Source organism: Staurois parvus, unplaced genomic scaffold (genome assembly GCF_062004578.1).
Source record: "Staurois parvus isolate SC_StPar_1 unplaced genomic scaffold, SC_StPar_1.0 ptg001133l, whole genome shotgun sequence".
In the NCBI taxonomy this organism is placed as follows: domain Eukaryota; kingdom Metazoa; phylum Chordata; class Amphibia; order Anura; family Ranidae; genus Staurois; species Staurois parvus.
Genome location: NW_028318929.1, coordinates 560,885 through 582,234, shown reverse-complemented (window position 1 = coordinate 582,234; position 21,350 = coordinate 560,885). Strand labels below are relative to the sequence as shown.

Below are 21,350 nucleotides of genomic sequence, written 5' to 3'. Positions count from 1 at the left end.
TTTTTCATTTATATAGCAAAAAAAAATTAAAATCCCTGTGGTGAATAAATACCACCAAAATAAAGCTTTATCTGTCTCAAAAAATGCTAAAAATTCATATGAAGTACAGTGTTGCATGACCGTGCAATTGTCATTCAAAGTGTGATAGCACTGAAAGCTGAAAATTGGCCTGGACAGGAAGGGGGTGAAAGTGTCCGGACTGGAAGTAGTTAAAGCTGTGCCAGTAGAGCCCCTTTCACATGGGGCAAGTTCTGTTCTGATCAGCTCATGGATCCCCTTATGATGGGAGCGGAGAAGGCAAATGACACATCCGTGTCTGCTCAGTTTATACAAGGCAGACACAGACAGAGCCCACTGTGCTCTACGGGTGGCCAAAAGTAAACAGACTCCACTGTCCGTTTACACCCTACTACCCTCTGATCCACTCCACCTCAATGTTTGAGGATGGATCTCCTTCCATTTTTTTTTTCTTAGTGGCCCTGATTGGACCCGGGGGTAGTCCATAGGGGTAAATGGATCTTCCGATCAGGGCTGCCTAAAAAACTGACAGGTGGACCTGATTGGATTGCCCGTGTGAAGAGGTAAGGCTAGGTTCACACCTATGCAGGTTGTTTCAGCCGTTTCTGCATTGCATTTTTCATTTTTGCCACGTTTTTTTTTTTTATGCTTTTTTTTTTTTTTTTTTCTTGTTGCTAGGCAGATTTAAAATGCACCAAAACACAATACATTATTTTCTGTAGTGTTTCCATTGAAGTCTATAGAACCAAAAATGCAACTTTTTGCATTCAAAGAAGTCCCTGACCCTTTTCAAAAAACGCACCGGGTGAAAACACGCAGATGTGAACATTTCCCATAGGAAAAATGTTAAATGGACTGTACTGCGTTTCTGCAAAGTGCTGCAGAAAATGCTTCGGTGTGAACGTAGGGTAAGGCTCCTTCACAGAACTGTCTGCCAGTGAGTAAATCTCCGACTGAAGCATCACACCAGAAGTAATTGGTCTTTATATATAAATTTATGCCAAAATAAGATAAGAGGCTTTAGCACTGAGACAACTTATTTCAGGGCTCACAGAACACCCCCTTCCCCAGGGCTTGGAAGTGAGGAGTGTTTTGTGCTGGACTGAATACAAAGTATACGGCAGGGCTTCACAAATTTGCGTGGGTTGTCCATGCCCAAGACAAGGTAATTTTAGGAGGACAAGCATCATGCAATGCGATTTTCTACAAGACCATCACGGCAAAAGTGCACCATGTTTTAGGCGCCGTTGAAAATGTATTTTGTGATCGCAGCATTTCTTCCACCACCCAAAAGGCCTAGGTGTGAATGGAGCTGCCCTGGTTCACACATATATGATTCTGAATGCAGTTTCAAACCCACAGATTCACATGACAGGCTACGTATTATATGTTCCTATTGAGTTGTTCACACAGATGTGATCCACATGCACTGTTTTGAGTGACATTATGAAAAGAGTCCTGTGCCAGTTTGTAGCAGTGCATTCCAGACCTGCAAGTGATAGAGTAGAGTGGCATGTGGAGATAAGTGTTCACAAAAGATTGCTATTGACAGGAATTTCTGCATCGCAGTCTATGGGAGGCTACTTTGCATTGAAGTCTATGGGAAGTTCTAGTTGTCATAGGCGACCTGGGATTTGTCGAGCCCTGGTATACAGATTTTATACCAGGCATTTAATGAAGTACAAAGTCTTTTTTATTAAATTTTTATCTGGATAGTTTACTTCTGGTATGGCGCTCAGTTTCAAACCTAAGAAACCGTGAACAATCTTTGGTATGGAGAAGCTGTGAGCCCAGAATCCAGATACTCCATCCAAAACTATAAACCCTTTTATTAGGATAATCCTATAGCAGTCTTTCTCAACCCAGAGGAACCCTTGAAATAACTTTCCAGGCTCGGGGAAACTCCTGCTAAAAAGTACTATATCTACAATTCATAATACATTAGTGGGACGGTCAGTGGGAAGAATGCTCCTTACACTTGTGGTCATTGGGGAGAATCTTACCCTAACAGCTAAAAAGGTCAATGGTGTCAGTGGAAACTTATTTGAGATGCAGAAATTGCTCAAGGAACCCCTAGCAACCTCTGGAGGAACCCTGGTTAAGAAACCCTGTCTTAGAGTCTCAGAATTGCCCTTTTTTATTTCTCCTGAAGGCTGTCGTACCTCTGAAATTTAAGCTGTGGGTACCTCTGTCAGCACCACCAGGCTCCACAAAAGTTGTTCAATCAAATTTTAATGAAGGTACCATGTGAAAAGTTGTCGGTCAAATGGCATCTGCCTTTAGAACCACTTGCTCTCCAGAGGATTTGCCCCCCCCCCCTCCTTACCAGGCCATTTTGTGCGCTACGGTGCTGCGTTACTTTAATTGACAAATGCGCGGTCATGCAACGCTGCACCCAAATTAAAGTTTCGTCCTTTTTTTTTTTTTTCCCCCCCTCGAATAGAGCTTTTCTTTCCGTGGTATTTGATCGCCTGTGCCTTTTTTTTGTGCTGTAAAAAAAAAAAGACCGACAATTTTGAGAAAAAAACAATATTTTTGACTTTTTGCTTTTAAACATGTCCAGTAAAAAAAATTGTAAAAATCTAATTTCGTCATAAATTTAGGCCAAAATATATTCTGCTCCATGTCTTTGCTAAAAAAAAAAAAAATCCCAATACGTGTAAATTAACTGGTTTACGTGAAAGTTATAGCGTTTACAAATGGCAGTATATATACTGCCATTTTTTTTTTAACTGGTAATGGTGGTGATCAGCAACTTATAGCGGGACTGCGGCGGGCATTCTGACACTGGGGGGGAACTGACTTAGTGTCACTGACATTTCCAGTGACACCAATACAGTGGTCAGTGCTAATAAAAAGCACCGACACTGTACTAATGGCACTGGGCAGGAATGGGTTAACGTGGGGTGATCAAAGGGTTAACAGTATGCTGTGTGATGTTTTACTAGTGGCTGTGTGTGTGCTTCACTGTAAGCACACTGCTTTGCCCCCCCCACCCGGAGATGCAAAATCACTGTGTGTGTGTGTATATATATATATATATATATATATATATATATATATATATATATATATATATATATATATATATATATATATATATGTGAGTTTGCGCACCACTGCCGCCCTGTAGCAGTATTTCTGCTATGGGGCGGCGCTAAAGTGGTTAAGGTTACGTTCACAGGAAAGAAGTGTTAGTTTTATTTTTATCACAGGAGCCCTCAAAACATTGCACCTACGATCAATGGATCATGTATGTAATGCCAGGCTGCTTCAGGCACCTGCCAGTTCAGGGATACGGGCTTTCAGTTGGGGAGCTGGAGGAAGTATCAATGGATTACGAGTTTGCTGATTATAGTGGTGCACCAGAAATTAAAATCCTGGACCGAACCCGAAAATTCAGAAGGCACTTCAAAAACTGAAACCAAAATGGACAGTTTTTAAAATAATCTGTATAATTGTGTTCTATCCAACTTTTTAATATGAATGTAAATGAATATGAATTTTAAAAAATACAATGCAGTAACGTAAAATAACTTACTGAAAGGAATACACAAAAATTGGGCAGAAAATAAAATGAAATATATAAATCATTAGAAAACTTGAATAGAGGTGATTTAGCATTGAAGTCAGTGGGCCGTGATTTAGCATCGAACTAAATTATCAACAACTTTTTCTTTTTTATTCGACAAAATGCTGATAACCCTATTTTCGGCAGTAATGTTTGGCGACCGATTTATATCTGTGCATCACTAGCGATTGCCGCACTTGTATTCTATTAAGAACGGCAAGTTGTTTTGCCGCAGTTGTAAACGGTGGAGTTCGTCTTTATAGAAGGTCCACCAGGAGTGTATTGGAAGGCCTACTAGAGCATGGCCTGAAAGACAGTCCAGTGCTGCTGGATAAACGTCTGCATCAGCACCCATGTGTATGAGGCCGGAACAGTTGCCATTTGTAGAGACATGACTAAAATGTCCTGTAGAGGTTTTTCTCTGTGAAGAGACGGCCAGGTGGAAGAGCAGAATTTAAGAGGCTTTCCCTATAAGATACTATTTGTGATGAGGCAGCTGTGGGCAATGAAAATATCACATGATGGTCTTCATGGCAGCTGTCTGTTACATGTGTTAACCTCCTTGCAGACAGCTGTACTTTTGTATGTGATCTGCTCTGTTGAACAGATGTCTGTCTGTTTACCTGTAAAATCCTATACAGACAGGATCTGGATGCAGAAGTTCACCTACTGCCTGTGTAATGTCACCAGTCCAGGTGTTTAGATGATTGGGGAGTCCTCTTCTGCAGATGGTGCACTTCACATTCGTTTTGATGCAATGGAAAGCAGTCTGGTCCTTGTCAAATCCAGCATTCTGCTCAGTACACCCTTTTTTTTTTTTTTTTGCCTGTGGAGTCACGTTTCATACCTGTGTTCATAGGAACTCCATAGCAAGTAAACATGACGGTGCTCTTTGGACCCATTCGAACTCAGTTTACGAATTTCCCGTAGCACGTTATAGAATCAAATCTGATCCCTTACTGATAGAAAACGTTGGGCTGTTGCCCATAGCAATCTCCAAGTAGAAAAGCGGCTGGTCAGTGGGCCTTTAAAATTGGTATACAATATATTGCCAAAAGTATTGGGACACCTCTCCAAATCTTTGGATTCAAGTGTTCCAATCACCTCCATGACCAAAGGTGTATAAAATCAAGCCCCTAGGCATGCAGACTGCTTCTACAAACATTTGTGAAAGAATGGGTCGCTCTCAGGAGCTCAGTGACTCCAAGCGTGGTACCGTGATAGGTTGCCACCTGTGCAATAAGTCCGTTTGTGAAATTTCCTTGCTACTAAATATTCCACGGTCAACTGTTAGTGGGATTATAACAAAGTGGAAGCAACTGGGAACAGCAACTCAGCCATGAAGTGGTAGGCCACGTAAAGTGACAGAGCGGGGTCAGCGTATGCTGAAGGGCACAGTGAGCAGAAGTTAACTGTCTGCAGAGTCAATAGCTAAAGAACTCCAAACTTCGTGTGGCCTTCAGATTAGCACAGCAGCAGTGAGTAGAACGCTTCATGGAATGGGTTTCCATAGCCGAGCAGCTGCATCCAAGCCTTATATCACCAAGTGCAATGCAATGCATCAGATACAGTGGTGTAAACCACGCCGCCACTGGACTCTAGAGCAGAGGAGATTGGTACTTGCCTGACTGCATTGTGCCAAATATAACGTTTGATGGAGGAGGGATTACGGTTTGGGGTTGTTTTTCAGGGGTTAGGCTTGGCCCCTTGGTATACAGACACCTTAAGAGTTCCCATTCACAAATTAAGACATTTTGGACAATTATACACTGCTCAAAAAAATTAAAGGAACACTTTGAAAACACATCAGATCTCAATGGGAAAAAATCTCCTGCTGGATATCTATACTGATATGGACTGGGTAATGTGTTAGGAACGTATGGATTCCCCATCGTTTGATGGAAATGAAAATCATCAACCTACCTACCATTGCAGCAACTCAGAATGGCACTCAGTAGTTTTTGTCTCCCACGTGCTTGTATGCATTCCTGACAACATCGGGGCATGCTCCTAATGAGACGACAGATGGTGTCCTGGGCTATTTCCTCCCAGATCTGGACCAGGGCATCACCGAGCTTCTGGACATTCTGAGGTGACACCCGGTGGCGTATGGACCGAAACATGATATCCCAGAGGTGTTCTATTGGATTTAGGTCAGGGAAGCATGGGGGCCATTCAGTGGTATCAACTCCGTCATCCTCCAGAAACTGCCTGCATACTCTCTCCACATGAGGCCTGGCATTGTCATGCACCAGGAGGAATGCAGGACCCACTGCACCAGTGTAGGGTCTGACAATGGGTCCATGGGTTTCATCGTGATACCTAATGGCAGTCAGGGTGCCATTGTCTAGCCTGTAGAGGTCTGTGCATCCTTCCATGGATATGCCTCCTCAGACCATCACTGTCCCACCACCAAAACGGTCATGCTGAACGATTTTAACAGGCAGCATAACATTCTCCACGGCTTCTCCAGACCCTTTCACGTCTGTCACATGTGCTAAGGGTGAACCTGCTCTCATCTGTGAAAAGCACAGGGCGCCAATGGCTGTCCTGCCAGTTCTGGTGTTCAATGGTAAATGCCAATCAAGCTCTATGGTCCCAGGTAGTGAGCACAGGGCCCACTAGAGGACATCGGGTCCTCCGGCCCACCCTCATGATGTCTGTTTCTGATTGTTTGGTCAGAGACATTCATACCAGTGGCCTGCTGGAGGTCATTTTGTAGGACTCTGGCAGTGCTCATCCTGTTCCTCCTTGCACAAAGGAGCAGATACCGGTCCTGCTGATGGGTTAAGGACCTTCTATGGCCCTGTCCAGCTCTCCTAGAGTAACTGCCTGTCTTCTGGAATCTCCTCCATACTCTTGAGACTGTGCTGGGAGACACAGCAAATCTTCTGGCAATGGCACGTATTGATTTGCCATCCTGGAGTGACACTGTCCCTAGCCAAATGCAAAACTAGTGAAAAACCATCAGAAAAGATGAGTAGGGAAAAAAAATGTCAGACTCCACCTGTAAAACCATTCCTGTTTCGCAGGTATTATTGCCCATCTAGTGCACATGTTGTTAATTTCATTACCACAAAAGCAGCTGAAACTTAACAACCCCCTCTGCTAGTTAACTGACTAGATCAATATCCCCAGAGTTTCATTGACTTGATGCTATACTCTGATTAAAAAGTGTTCCTTTAATTTTGTGTGTTTGTATTTTAGTGCTCAGTACCCCCCTTTTGAAAAGTAAGATTTTAATTGAAATCTCAATGAACACAACAATTTCCAAAATTTAACAAAACATGAGTTCTATAGAACATTTGTTTTATATTGTTACATGAACGTAAGGTTAATAATGTAACTTGAATTACAAATTCTTCAGTTTTACTCAAATGAGTTGATGCAAAAATTAATACACCCGACAACAAATACTACTCTAGCATTTTTTGTATGACCTCCATGATTTGTAAGGACCGCACCACGTTTTCTAGGCATGGAATGAACAAGTTGGCGACATATTGCAATAGCAATCTTTTTCCATTCTTCAAAAACTACTTCTCTTAGAGCCTGGATGCTGGATGGAGAGTGATGCTCAACTTGTCTCTTCAGCATTCCCCATAGGTGTTAGATTGGGTTCAGATCAGGAGACGTACAGTACTTGGCCACTGAATTACTTTCACCCTGTTCTTCTTTAGAAATGCAACAGTGGCCTTAGATGTGTGTATTGGATTATTGTCATGTTGGAAAAGTGCACGACAACCAAGGGCACGGAGTGATGGTAGCATCTTTTCTTTCAATATAGACCAGTACATCTATAAATTCATAATACCATCAATCAAATGCAGCTTCCCGACACCAGCAGCACTCATGCAGCCCCACAGAAGGACACTGCCACCACCATGTTTCTCTGTAGGCACCATGCATTTTTCTCTGTACTCACTTCTGCGACTGCATACAGTTTTGAAGTCGTCAGTTCCAAAAACATTTATTTTGGTCTCATCACTCCAGAGTCCCAGCAGTCTTCTTCTTTTTCAGCATGGGTCCTGGCAAATTTTAGAAGGGCTTTTTTCTGCCTGGCCTTTAGGAGAGGCCTCATTCGTGGACGATACCCATGCATGCCGCTCCTCTGCAGTGTATGCCGTATTGTGTCACGGGAAACAATTGCCTCATTTTGGCTTTCTACTTCTTTAGCTAACTGCAGTGAACTTGCTTGGTGATTTTCTTTAACCCTTCTCATCAGAAGACGCTCCTGTCAAGGTGTTAACTTCCGTGGACGGCCTGGACATCTCTGTGAGATGGTTGCATTTCCATCTTTGTTAAATATTTTCATCACTTTTGCTACCGTATTCTGACTGATAAGTAAGGCTTTGCTGATCTTGTAGCCTTTACCTTTCTTGTGTAAAGAAACTTTTTTTCTCAGGCTGTGTGGTGCCATTGCTGACAGCATGAAATAGAAAGGGGTTTTCTTTTACCCCTGGTTCACATATATACGGCCGTGTGGGCCACGTTTTGCATGGGCACGAGAGCCCATTCATTAGAACTAATGGCAACCGCCCGTGGGTCCGCATTCCTCTGTGCGGGTGGTGCGGCTGCACAGATTTCAGAGACACCCTGACATATGTGAACCTAGCCTTAAGTAACACCCTTTTATAATCAACTGTCTTCTGGACATCTGTTTAATGAATAATTAGACACGCATTTAGTTGAATTCTTGCTAATTAGGATTTTGTTGTCTAAAATATAGCTTTGCTCCTAATTGGGGTGCATTAATTTTTTTCAACATGGCCTTGAATGAATTTGTTAGGAAAAATCCTTTTTTTGTGTGTGCAAATTACCAAACATTTTTTCTGCAATCAATTGCCCGAATTTGTGTGAGTATTTTGTAGTAGTGTCTCATAGAAAATGTTGATTCCCGAAAGGAAAGTGAAGGTTACATATATATATAAAAACGACTGAATGCCTTCAATTGACCTATCCAATTACACAGCAATGTACCGGAAGAAGCAATATAGATGTATTCCATTTGTTTTATTATTGTCCTTGGCTAGTGAATGTCAAATGCTTTGGTCCTTCGCTGTCCTGTCCATGCAACCCCAAAGAGTACTTGAATCCAGGAAGACATGTTGGAAAATAAAGCCCAACTATTGATGGGTTGCTGTAAGCAATATTTTCATTTGCTCCAGTTTTCAGAGATCACTATTGTGTGTACCGAGCAGCTTAGTTATTGATTTAATATGATACTTGTATACTTTACTATTCTGGGTACAGAAAATCAATTAGAATTTTTCTAGGGAGTATTTTTCTGCTTCTTAAAAACCTGAGCTGGTAAATTAGGCAATGGTTTTCTTTCATACCCTGCAGAAAGCCATTTTGTGGGCTGAACCAACATTTCAGAGAAGGCGGCTTATCTGTGTACGAGGAATTAGTGATATCTTTGTGTGTCTGGTTTCTTGTGAATTGATAAGCTGCCTTCTCAGAAGGGGCAGGCGACTGCTGCCGCCAGACCTGTACTCACAAGCATTTCCTTGTACACACAAGAAAAATATCGGACGTATGATCGTCTCGTTTTTTTTAAAAAATAATTTTTTTCTTTTTTGCTCGCTAGTCTGATGTCGAAAACAAATGTGTTACTAGAGTTACCAAAATCCTTGAAAGACAGAGTACAGTTTACCGCAATGATGTAACGTATTCTTTTCTGAGTATGTGCAGTCTTGGTCACTCAATTTTTTTTCTTATGAATGAATAGTGTTCTGATTAAACAAAAATTATTTGCTCCGTTATCTTATGAGAATTTGTTGTGCTTGTCCCTTTGGATAATTTTGCATTAACTGTTGTGATCAACTCTCGAAAGCTGTGTACAGGTTATTGTACGATGGTCCCGAAAACGGTTTTTGGTCCAATTTTCTCATCGTGTGTACTAAGCATAAGGCAAGCCATAGATAAATCAATTTTCTTTCCTTCCACCACGGAAGGAAAGAAAATCACTCTATTCCCTCCTCAGCACAGTCAGTATTGATGGGGGAATGCCTCCCACAGTGCTATTATATTCTGTTGGTGGGGGGGAGGGAAGTGCCGGGAGCCTTCCCGGCTGGCAGAATATAATGATTGCTGCTAGCAGCTATAACCACTGGCAGTAAGCTCATGCAGAAAAGTCAGACAGGCTGGTTGTACTCAAGTCGATCAATGGATAAGCCTGCCCATAAATGGATCGAAATTTGGCTGGTCCCTGCTAAACAGGGCGAATTTCGATCCATGTATGGTCCACATAAAGAGGAGCAACAGTTTTCTAGAAGAATTTTAAATAAACATGTTTGTTCTTAATTATCGCTTTTCCTACATTAGGTATTGTGTATATTAATGGTATGTCAAATATTTTTAAATCCCTACACGAACTGGTACTCTCGAACGGCTGGCGGCAGCCATGTCAGCTACTGGCTTTTGAAGCTGCCAGCTGTTCTCTTCCTATATTTTGTGCAGCTAGCTACCCTGCATGCATATCCTGATGTCGTGTATGTGTGCTGACAACACTGTGAAGAACAGCGGAGGACGCCCGCTGACTCCTGTGGGCTTGATGACACCAATATCCCAGGAGTCAACGGGAAACCAGAGATGATGTACGTCGCCGCGGCGATGCGTACCTGGAAATGTTGGGTATTTTAACCTCTTCACGCCAACAGTAGGCAAATATGCGGCCTCTCGGCGGCTGGGCCTTGACGCTGAGCGGCCGCATATTTGCGTATCGTTTGTAAACATGTGCTGAGAGCGCTCCCATCTCATGGAAAGGTCCTGATCTCTCCTTGCGATCGGGATCATGGGACCTGCCGTGACAGCCAATCACGCCGGTCACATAATCCTAAACCCTGCCTCGCCTCCCGGCGTCAGAAACCCTTTAAAGGGCCAGGAGGCGCCGGCGTGAAGGGATTAAAAAAACAAAACATAAAGTAATTATGCCAAAAATAACAATTTCCAAATATTTTAGACAGAGGCAATAGCTACTAATGGGAACAAAGTTGTTAGGTAGAGTGACGCTTCACTTTAAGACATTGTATACATGGGTGAAAAAAAATGTCTATTCAACCAGAGGACTGAACAAAAAAAGATCCGATCTCTCCATCCACACATTTCCGCTGAGCTATTGCATTCTGACAGCGGGGAGACTTCCCCGCCATCAGAATACACTGGCTATAGCCGGCAGCACTGATTGATGTGAAATAAAAAATGGTTGATCAACTTCTGTACAACCGAGGATACCTATACATGGATCGGAATTCATCCGGTCCCTGCTGAGCTGGCAGTTTCAATCTGTGTATAGCCGGTTTTCTGTTGTGAAATTGTACTTAAGTAGGACTGATGAACTGCGATGCGTGCGCCATTGCGTCTGATGAGGCTGAAAGCTTGCCATTTTCTGCCACGTTAGTAAGTACTGGGGGTAAAAAGTGAACTAATCTTTAAAAACGTTGAACAAAAGTGAAATTTTCAGGAAAATTGTATATATTCAATTAATTAAGAAAAAAAAAAACTAAACTATGAGGGGGGGGGGGGGGGAGTCTGCCATACTTTGAGGAAGATCGATTTTGTTCCCACGCAAGCGGCTGATTTGTAACAGGTGTGAACTAGCCCGTAGTATTGGACATGCCAACAGCAGCACATATTGCATCCAACCAGCATTAAAGTGGAACTCCAGTCAAAGCTTAAAACAATAAGTCAGCAGCTACAAAAACTGTAGCTGCTGACTTTTAAAAAAAACAGCCACTTACCTGTCCCTCTCTGTCGGTGTCCTCACCGCAGCCAGGTTCACCGGTTGTCCTGTGTCCCAGGCGCCGGCATCTTCACTGTGGGCACTCGGCTGTGACAGCTTGTGGTTTCACAGCCAGGTGCCCAGTACGCATGCATGAGTAGTGCTGTGCTTTGTGAATGATCTCGTAGTCATGTGTCCCAGACTACGGGGAGGGAAGGGAAGGACAACTTCCGATGGCCTAGGCCAGGGGTATCAAACTGGCAGCCCTCCAGCTGTTGCGAAACTAAAAGTCCCATTATGCCTCTGCCTTTGGGAGTCATGCTGGTAACTGTCAGTCTTGCAATGCCTCATGTGAGGCAACAGCTGGAGGGTTGCCAGTTTGACACCCATGGCCTAGGCGATCTCAGTGGGAGCGGGTACCTGTCACAATCTGGTACCCCCGACTCCCCAAAAATGCCAATCTTAACGGAACGTGGGACAAGGCCTTAAAGCGGAACTTCCCCTTTTAAGTGGAGCTTCACTTTAAGGGGCCCTTTCACACCTTGTTGTCGTGGTACATTAATGCGTGTTGTGCTCAGGTAGCTCATTCAAATAAATGGGCTGACAATACATCCGAAAGGCAATCTAGTGGACAAGTAAGGAGGGAACTGAAAAAGGGGGAAGAAGTTCCTCTTTACCAGGAGAAAGCAATAGATCAGGAAAAGAGCTGTAATGTCCACTAGTAGCCCACAAAGCAGACAGGACAAGGTGTTCTGGGACCACTGCACCACCTGCATAGAGGACTGTGGACCCGCGGGCGCCCACACTGGAAAACGCAACCGTACTGGGATCCGAGGTTCCTGTGCGGGCTGTGTTTTCAGAAGAAGTGCAGGGACTTCTTCCCTGCGTGTCCCGGTGCACGGGAGTCCATTCAAATGAATGGGCTCTCGTGGCTGTGGAAAACGCGGCCCGCACAGCCGCATATATGTGAACCTGGGGTGAAACGTGTCACCCTTCTTTTGCTTTGCAGAAGGAGCAGGGCCCTCGAACCCCCGTGTATCGCACTGTATTGTTATTGTACTGTCTCATGTATCGTCTCCCATTGTAATGTACAGCACTGAACAAACTATTGGCGCTATATAAATACTGTATAATAATGTAGTGCTGGTAGACCACCAGATCACACGCGTTACTTTACAAATATTCTGCCTGTTCTCGTAGATCCTTAGGTGTTTATACCATGGAAGAGTTTGGCATTGCCCTTGTACAGGTGCACTTTAAATGACACCATTGGAGCTGCATGGATTATTAGAGATCAGCAGTTTGTTTGCACTTTTCCTGTCCAAACAGAATCATTAAAACCATCCTTGGCGACCCATCTGTTTTGATCTGTTCCATCGTCTGAACATGATCTCCCAGAGAGAGATAAGCAGCATCAGGTGAGCTGCAAGCAAAGTGTTTATCCTGCCCTGCCTCTTGTACTCGCCGCTCGACCCGAGCGCCTGTTTTTTTCCGAGCCAGATTTTGTCTCTGTGCTAATAGCAGTTTCCAGAGAGATAAGAACGTGCGTATTATTTATGCAGCTCACAAAACAAACACTCTGCAATCTGTTGTGTTTTCCACCACGATGTGGAGCAGGACAGTCTGTCATCGTGGCAGTGCCCCCCAGCAGAGGGTTGGCTGAACATGGTCACCCGCAGGCTGGATTTGGAGGCAGACATGAGCAGATCACATCTGCTCTCATGTCCTGTTTTGTGGCAGTGTTTATCTTCTGCTTTTTTTTTTTTTTTTTCTCCGCAACACTGTTTTGCATAGTGGGTGTGATTCCTGGTTCATTCACAAGTGAGATGATAATCTGCTGTGTAATACTTACTTCCCCTTGACAGCAAGTGACAGAAAACCCCCTCCTACTTGCCAAAAAAAGAAACCAGACCCCATTTGCAAAAATTTAAAGGATAAGTTCACCTAAAAAAATAATAATAATAATAATTAAATAATAAATGCACATTTTTTTTATGCAGGTAAAAAATGCATTTACAATTTTTTTTTTTTTTTTTTTTTTTTTTTAAGTAGACTAGAAAGCGATGAGACATGCAGGACTCCTGCAGACTGTCAGCGTAATCTGTGTGCCCGTACATCGCAGGCAGTTTCACACTGACAGGAAGAATTGATGAACTACCAGAGAGCTCAACCATGGTAGTTCAGAGTGTAGCCTTTCCTTTTCTCCCCAGCCTCATTGTTTTTCCAGTGAAGAAAATACCCTGTACTTCCAGGTATGGCGGAGCCTGTTACTACTTCCCTTTCCTGTAATATGACAGTACTGGTGGCTCTACTGAGCAGGCACAAAGTCCTTTTCTTGGTTAGGAGCTTACACGGGGTTTCCTCTCCTTAATCCTGGTGGCTGAAGGAAGTAGTGAGGAAGCAAAGAAGTGGTGATTAAGGGGCTTCAACATAAACTGTCTCTCATTGGTTGTATGGATGTACAGCTGGCAGTGGAGCAGTAGAGGATCGTAAAGGAGCTGTAGGAGCAGGTACCTGGCTGTACATCTGGTAGAGGAGCAGTAGGACAAGGAAGTAAGGTTCAGGTACCTGCCGGTACGTCTGGTAGAGGAGTCGTTGACTGGAACTAAGGTTCAGGTATCTGCCGGTACGTCTGGTAGAGGAGTCGTAGGACAGGAAGTAATGTTCAGGTAACTGCCAGTACGTCTGGTAGAGGAGATGTAGGGCAGGAAGTAAGGTTCAGGTACCTATCAGTATGTCTGGTAGAGGAGCCGTAGCACAGGAAGTAAGGTTCAGGTACCTGCCGGTATGTCTGGTAGAGAAGCCGTAGGACAGGAGGTAAGGTTCAGGTAACTGCCAGTATGTCTGGTAGAGGAGCCGTAGGACAGGAAGTAAGGTTCAGGTAACTGCCAGTATGTCTGGTAGAGAAGCCGTAGGACAGGAAGTAAGGTTCAGGTACCTACCAGTATTTCTGGTGGAGGAGCAGTAGGACAGGAGGTAAGGTTCAGGTACCTGCCAGTACGCCTGGTAGAGGAGCCGTAGGACAGGAAGTAAGGTTCAGGTACCTGCCAGTAGGCCTGGTAGAGGAGCCGTAGGACAGGAAGTAAGGTTCAGGTACCTGCCAGTACGCCTGGTAGAGGAGCCGTAGGACAGGAAGTAAGGTTCAGGTACCTGCCGGTACGTCTGGTGGAGGAGCCGTAGGACAGGAAGTAAGGTTCAGGTACCTGCCGGTACGTCTGGTGGAGGAGCCGTAGGACAGGAAGTAAGGTTCAGGTACCTGGCGGTACGTCTGGTGGAGGAGCCGTAGGACAGGAAGTAAGGTTCAGGTACCTGCCGGTACGTCTGCTGGAGGAGCCGTAGGACAGGAAGTAAGGTTCAGGTACCTGCCGGTACGTCTGGTGGAGGAGCCGTAGGACAGGAAGTAAGGTTCAGGTACCTGCCGGTACGTCTGGTTGAGGAGCCGTAGGACAGGAAGTAAGGTTCAGGTACGTGCCGGTACGTCTGGTAGAGGAGCAGTAGGACAGGAAGTAAGGTTCAGGTACCTGGCGGTACGTCTGGTGGAGGAGCCGTAGGACAGGAAGTAAGGTTCAGGTACCTGCCGGTACGTCTGGTGGAGGAGCCGTAGGACAGGAAGTAAGGTTCAGGTACCTGCCGGTACGTCTGGTGGAGGAGCCGTAGGACAGGAAGTAAGGTTCAGGTACCTGCCGGTACGTCTGGTGGAGGAGCCGTAGGACAGGAAGTAAGGTTCAGGTACCTGCCGGTACGTCTGGTTGAGGAGCCGTAGGACAGGAAGTAAGGTTCAGGTACGTGCCGGTACGTCTGGTAGAGGAGCAGTAGGACAGGAAGTAAGGTTCAGGTACCTGGCGGTACGTCTGGTAAAGGAGCAGTAGGACAGGGGAAATCAGTCCAAAACTTACATGGCATTAAATATAATTATATGTTTCTTCCGGTAACTAATGCAGTCTGTGATAGCTAGCCTGTGGAAACTGTGCGGTATTACAGATTGCGAACTCCATTCTGATTGTTACAAATCTATACAGGAAATTGATATGACGCTTTATATAAGTGTATGGAAAGCATGTGTTAAACACCACTCCGTCTTGTGTTGTATAGATGTGATTCTTGAGTTGGCTTCTTGAATTCTCTTTTGAAGATAATTTGGTGAAGCTCTTGGTGTACGCCATTTGTTAACATAGTGTGTAAGTTATGCGCCGTGTTATGGTCATCACATAGCTTCTTGAAGCAGTGATAATGAATTTTGTACATGGCTTTGTTGGACTAACAACCTGATTTTTCTTATTTTTTTTTCTTGTTCCAGAACCGCTATACTGTCTGAACCCACTGTTTTGGAGAGCTGATTGAATACACTTAGGCCTCGGTCTTTCCATCACCATGAATGAAGTAATGGTGGTAAAGGAAGGCTGGCTGCAAAAAAGAGGTAAGTGGCAAATCTAAAAAAGATATTATGTAAGGGTGTACACAGACCAATATAAGATCTGCTTATTCTTGAAACTGATCATTTAAAGTAGAACTTCAGCCTAAACCGAACTACTCTTAAAAATGTCGTTCCCCCCCCCCTCGTCCTAACACCTATGGTGACTAAACTGTGTGAAAAAGTTGTATACACTTACCTGTTTTCAGCCCAGCCCTGTTCTAGGATCCTCCTGTGCCAGCAAGTGGTGGCTGCAGGGGAGAGGAGAGGGCACTTCACAGTGGTTGCAAATTCCAGAAGCGGTGAAGTCACCCATAAGTTCCCATGTCCCAGCCATTGTCAGCACTTCCCCCTTTCTTTTCCTTGCAGCCACCGCTGGCTGACATAGTTGAACTGTGACCGGACCAGATTGGGCTGAAAATAGGTAAATTTTATATACATCTTTCTTACACAGGTTAGTCAGCATTGGTGGTAGGAGGGGGAGGGACTAGTTGGGTTTAGGGTGGAATTCTACTTTAAGTCCATATCTACCATACAGGTTACAGCTTGCACTGTATAAAGGTATAAACGAAAAGAGGTCTTGTTTCAATAAATGTAGTTTAGGGTGTTTTAAAGATGTCTAAAGCTAGCCATAGACAATTTAATCTTTAGATTGTAAGCTCCACGAGCCGGGCCCTCCTATTCCTTCCGTACTGAAATGTATTGTAATTGTACTGTCTCCCTAATATTGTAAAGCGTTGCGCAAACTGTTGGCGCTTTATAAATCCTGTATTATAATAAGGCAATACAAGCACAATCTGACTGTCCTGTAAAGTGTTTTCTGGTCATCCCAATAGTTTACATAGAAAGATAATCCGTCTTTTAGTATAGAAAGTGTTCTTTGTAGTTAAAGCTGAGTTCCAGGCTCCCTACAAAATGAATATGTCGGCAGCTACAAATACTGTAGCTGCTGACTTTTAATATAAGGACACTTATCTGTCCAGGGATCCAGCAATGTCCTCACCCGAGCCGATGGCTTTGGTTTCCTGGCATCTTGAGTAAGGGAAACCGGCAGCCTTGCAGCTTCACATTTTCTGTTTTCTGCTATACATACGTGAAGCACACTGGGCTTTTTGAATGGTCCTGCAGTCTTCTGGGACCTGTGAAGTGTCCCAGAAGGCTGCAGGGGAAGGAGGGGAGGTAGAACTTCCAGCTCAGATCACAGCATCTGACCGGAGTGGGAGCAGGTACCTTTCAAAACCAGGTACCCCCCCCAAAAAAGTGCCAAATGTGGCAGTTGAGGGGGCGAGGATATAAACGGGGTGGAACTTCCCCTTGTGGGTGAAGTTCCTCTTTAAGTGGCAAAATCTCAGAATGGTTTATCACGTGTTATAGTAATAAAAATGTTAAATGTTGTATCTATTTTTCCCAGTTCATGCACATTGCTTCAAACTGCATGTGGAGCGCCCTTGGAGCACTCTTAAAACACATCCGTGCTGTTTTAAAAGTTTGTTGGTCCCTATTCCACACCATCCTGTTGGCCAGTCACTGCAATGGATGATCTGTCCACCCAATAGAAGCGATGGAGCAAGCCTTTTAGAGTTGTTAGGCGTATGAAATAGTTTTAGGGACCCCAGGGTGCTTGTAAAAAATAAAACATTATGTCGAATACTGCTAGATAACTGCATTGATCATGTTGGCATTTAGTAATCTAAAGTGGTCCTAAATGTAGACGGTTTTTTACCTTATTTATTTCAGGTACTTATATAGCGCTGTAAATTTTACGCAGCTTTTTACATATATATATCTGGTCTCACACAGTACACAGAATAAGGAAATGCAATTATTAAAGTAAATACGAACATGCACAAGTGCCCCCAATAGCAAACAGCTTGCTATGGGACATGCGCATAGGAGTGCATGTGATCAGCACAGAGCCAATCGGCACTATCCAGACAGAGGGTCAGGACTTACACATCCTCCTAGAGCAGGAAGAAAACTCCTCCTACAAGCTTTAAACAGTGCTCTGCTGAAGTCACAAGACTGCTATAACTGCTGATGAGAAAAGGTATTTAGCAGTTTATATTTACTTAAATAATTGCATTTCCTTATTCTGTGTACTGTGTGAGACCAGATATAGTGAATGCAGGGTCTGGGGAGACCTGATATAGTGAATGCAGGGCCCGGGGGGGCCAGATATAGTGAATGCAGGGTCCGGGGAGACCAGATATAGTGAATGCAGGGTCCGGGGAGACCAGATATAGTGAATGCAGGGCCCGGGGGGGCCAGATATAGTGAATGCGGGGTCCGTGGAGACCAGATATAGTGAATGCAGGGTCTGGGGAGACCAGATATAGTGAATGCAGGATCTGGGGAGACCAGATATAGTGAATGCAGGGTCCGGGGAGACCAGATATAGTGAATGCAGGGCCCGGGGGGGCCAGATATAGTGAATGCGGGGTCCGGGGAGACCAGATATAGTGAATGCGGGGCCCGGGGGGGCCAGATATAGTGAATGCAGGGCCCGGGGGGGCCAGATATAGTGAATGCGGGGCCCGGGGGGGCCAGATATAGTGAATGCGGGGCCCCGGGGGGGCCAGATATAGTGAATGCGGGGCCCGGGGGGGCCAGATATAGTGAATGCGGGGCCCGGGGGGGCCAGATATAGTGAATGCGGGGCCCGGGGGGGCCAGATATAGTGAATGCGGGGCCCGGGGGGGCCAGATATAGTGAATGCGGGGCCCGGGGGGGCCAGATATAGTGAATGCGGGGCCCGGGGGGGCCAGATATAGTGAATGCGGGGCCCGGGGGGGCCAGATATAGTGAATGCGGGGCCCGGGGGGGCCAGATATAGTGAATGCGGGGCCCGGGGGGGCCAGATATAGTGAATGCGGGGCCCGGGGGGGCCAGATATAGTGAATGCGGGGCCCGGGGGGGCCAGATATAGTGAATGCGGGGCCCGGGGGGGCCAGATATAGTGAATGCGGGGCCCGGGGGGGCCAGATATAGTGAATGCGGGGCCCGGGGGGGCCAGATTTAGTGAATGCGGGGTCCAGGGTTTAGTATCACTTTAAGGTAGGCATCAGGGGTTAATTACCAGCAGAATGCTCAGGTGGAGTTAGGTGGTCTACAGGAGGAATATCCATTTTTATGTATTTTATGTGGGAACAGTATTTTTATGTACTGTATGCCTTGAAAGTGCTTCTAAAAAGTAGACCCTGGTAAGTACTAAAGAAATTTTACTGTGCGGTTTTTTTTTTTTCTTTTTTCTATAGATCCTGCTTATATTTGCACTTATGACAAGGAGATAAGGATTGTGGAATGTTATGTAACATGTAGTTTGTTACATTGCAACATTCTGTATTGTTGATTCATCATGACATTTACGCTTGCTGTGGTATCTGTGTCATTTGTTGGGGACGAGGCTTTGCTCCAGCAAACTGTGAATGTAAGCCGGGTATACAATAGTAGATTTTCGAACGTTCGTTTGTTTTTCTAATCGTCAGTGGGTTAGGATTAACGTTTATTTTCATAGTAACAAGAAAATTTGAAGGAGTAGAATGGAAATTTTTTCTCAAATGATTATTTTTCTAACCATGTATGTGGTTTTTGTTCATTTAAAAAATTGAGTATTAAAAGCAATAGAAATTTCCGGTTATATTCCTCAAGCTGTCAAATGTACTGAGAATTTATTTATGAATCTTCATACAAATTTTTGTACGAATTTTCATTTGGAAATCTCACATATGGTCAACTTTAGGTTCACTGCGGGGGTAGAGTGACCTAAAGGTGGGAGTTCAGCTTTAATGTACATACTAATGTAAATCTAACACATTTTTGTTTGCAGGGCAGGCGCAAGAAAATGGGTCAGATCACGGCGGATTGCAATGTCTGTTTTGACCTTTAAATCTGCATTCGGTTTTGCGACAGTTGGATTGTACAGTCAGAATTTTCATGTGCAGTGGCAGGGGTGTGGAAATTTAAAAAAAAAAAAACTACTTGTCCAAGGAACTAAATCTGGGTCCCAGTCTGTTTTATATTAGGTAGAGGTGCTTTTAGGAATGTATGGGACTTTTAAAAATGAAAGAGGCTTTATGGCAACTTAAACTTTTAATGTTTTTAACATTGTGCTGTTTATGTCCTCATCTCCCTGCCTGTTTCTAGCACCACACCTATGGACTAGCAGGGAAGAGGGGAGAGACCTTGCAGTGTGATGAGCACTGATTGGGTGCTAGTCAGGAAAAGGGAGTGCCGGGCTCCTTTAATGGTCAGCAGAAACGCATGTGCTGAGCAAGTAAATTAGGTGCCGGCCCCAATGAGGGAAAAAAACACTCTATTCCTTCAGGTTACCCTCACAGCCAAATCGAGCTCCGTGTGTGCTCAGTTGGGCCTTGTTCACTGAGTAGAGAAAAACAGAGCAGCTCGGTCCGATCCGCACTACGTGTGCGTCCGTAATGGGAACTCTTCCCATTACGGACGCACACATAGTGCGGATCGGACCGAGCTGTTCTTATACGATGTACCTTTTGACTGTATTGTCATTTTGTGAGTACAATACCTAATTTTATCATTCAATAAATACATTTTTAAGGTAATGCACCAGGCCCTCTTTCTGTTTTTCTCTACTCAGTACGTTTAGACTTCCCCGGTCATTTGAGGGCAGCAAGGCGTGCATATTCCCAGAAATTCATGATGTTGGTCCCATCTTTTTGGAGTCCATCCCTAACCTCAGGAGTATTTGGGTTTGCCAGGCTCTGTTCACACCTGGGCGTTTTGGGATTGTGGCAAAATCGCTGTAATTCTGCCCGCAATCTCAAAATGCACTACAATTGCAAAACGCAGATTCAGGTGTCATTATTTTCGATTGCATTTGAAATGCAGTGTGGCTTTGCCGCGATTGTTGTGCGGCACTTGCAACAAATTGAGTCGTGTGAAGCTTGTTGCCAAAAAAAAGAGCTGGAGCTTTTTTTTGCGTGATGAGCTTCACGCGATGTGATTTGCCGTGTGACAACCATTGCTAAACAGCACCACAATTTTAGGTGCTGATAAGAGAAGGTGGAAGCCGCACAACCGACCCCAGGAGTCATACGCATGGATGGCTTGGCTTGGCTTGGCCTCAGCCACCACTCTAGCCACACACTTTGATGCGTTTCACCCCGTCCAACGGGGATGGATCAGAGCGGCGCCACAAGACAATCTCATACAATCGCTTACATTTTAGGTGCTGATAGGAGAAGGTGGAAGCCGCTCAACCGACCCCTGAGTCAGATGCATGGATGACTTGGCTTGGCCTCAGCCACCACTCTAGTCACACACTTTGATGCGTTTCACCCCGTCCAACGGGGATGGATCAGAGTGGCGAATTGCAGTGGTTCTGCCGCGATCCCAAAACGCCCAGGTGTGAATGGAGCCGCCCTGGTTCACACACATGCAATTCTGGATGCATTTTCAAATACACAGATTCGTATGACAGGCTAGATATTATATGTTCTATTGAGGTAATTCACACAAATGCAATCCACATGTATTGCGTTTTGAGTGCCAATACAAAAAATGTGTGAGTTTGTAGCGGTGCATTCCAGACTCGCAAGTGATAAAGTAGAGTGGCATGCGAAGATAAGTGTTCACATAGGATTGCTATCGACAGG

General features: G+C 44.7%; 1 protein-coding gene across 2 annotated transcripts in view; it reads left to right on the top strand.

Moving 5' to 3' along the window:
- Nucleotides 1-21,350, top strand: part of AKT2 (AKT serine/threonine kinase 2) — a 101,453-nt gene that overhangs the window by 22,324 nt on the left and 57,779 nt on the right. For both annotated transcript variants that reach the window (XM_089659115.1, XM_089659114.1), the window contains exon 2: nucleotides 15,610-15,729. In XM_089659115.1, coding sequence (XP_089515241.1) covers nucleotides 15,684-15,729 — 46 coding nt within the window. In that variant the 5' untranslated portion in view covers nucleotides 15,610-15,683. The remainder of the gene's footprint in view (nucleotides 1-15,609; nucleotides 15,730-21,350) is intronic.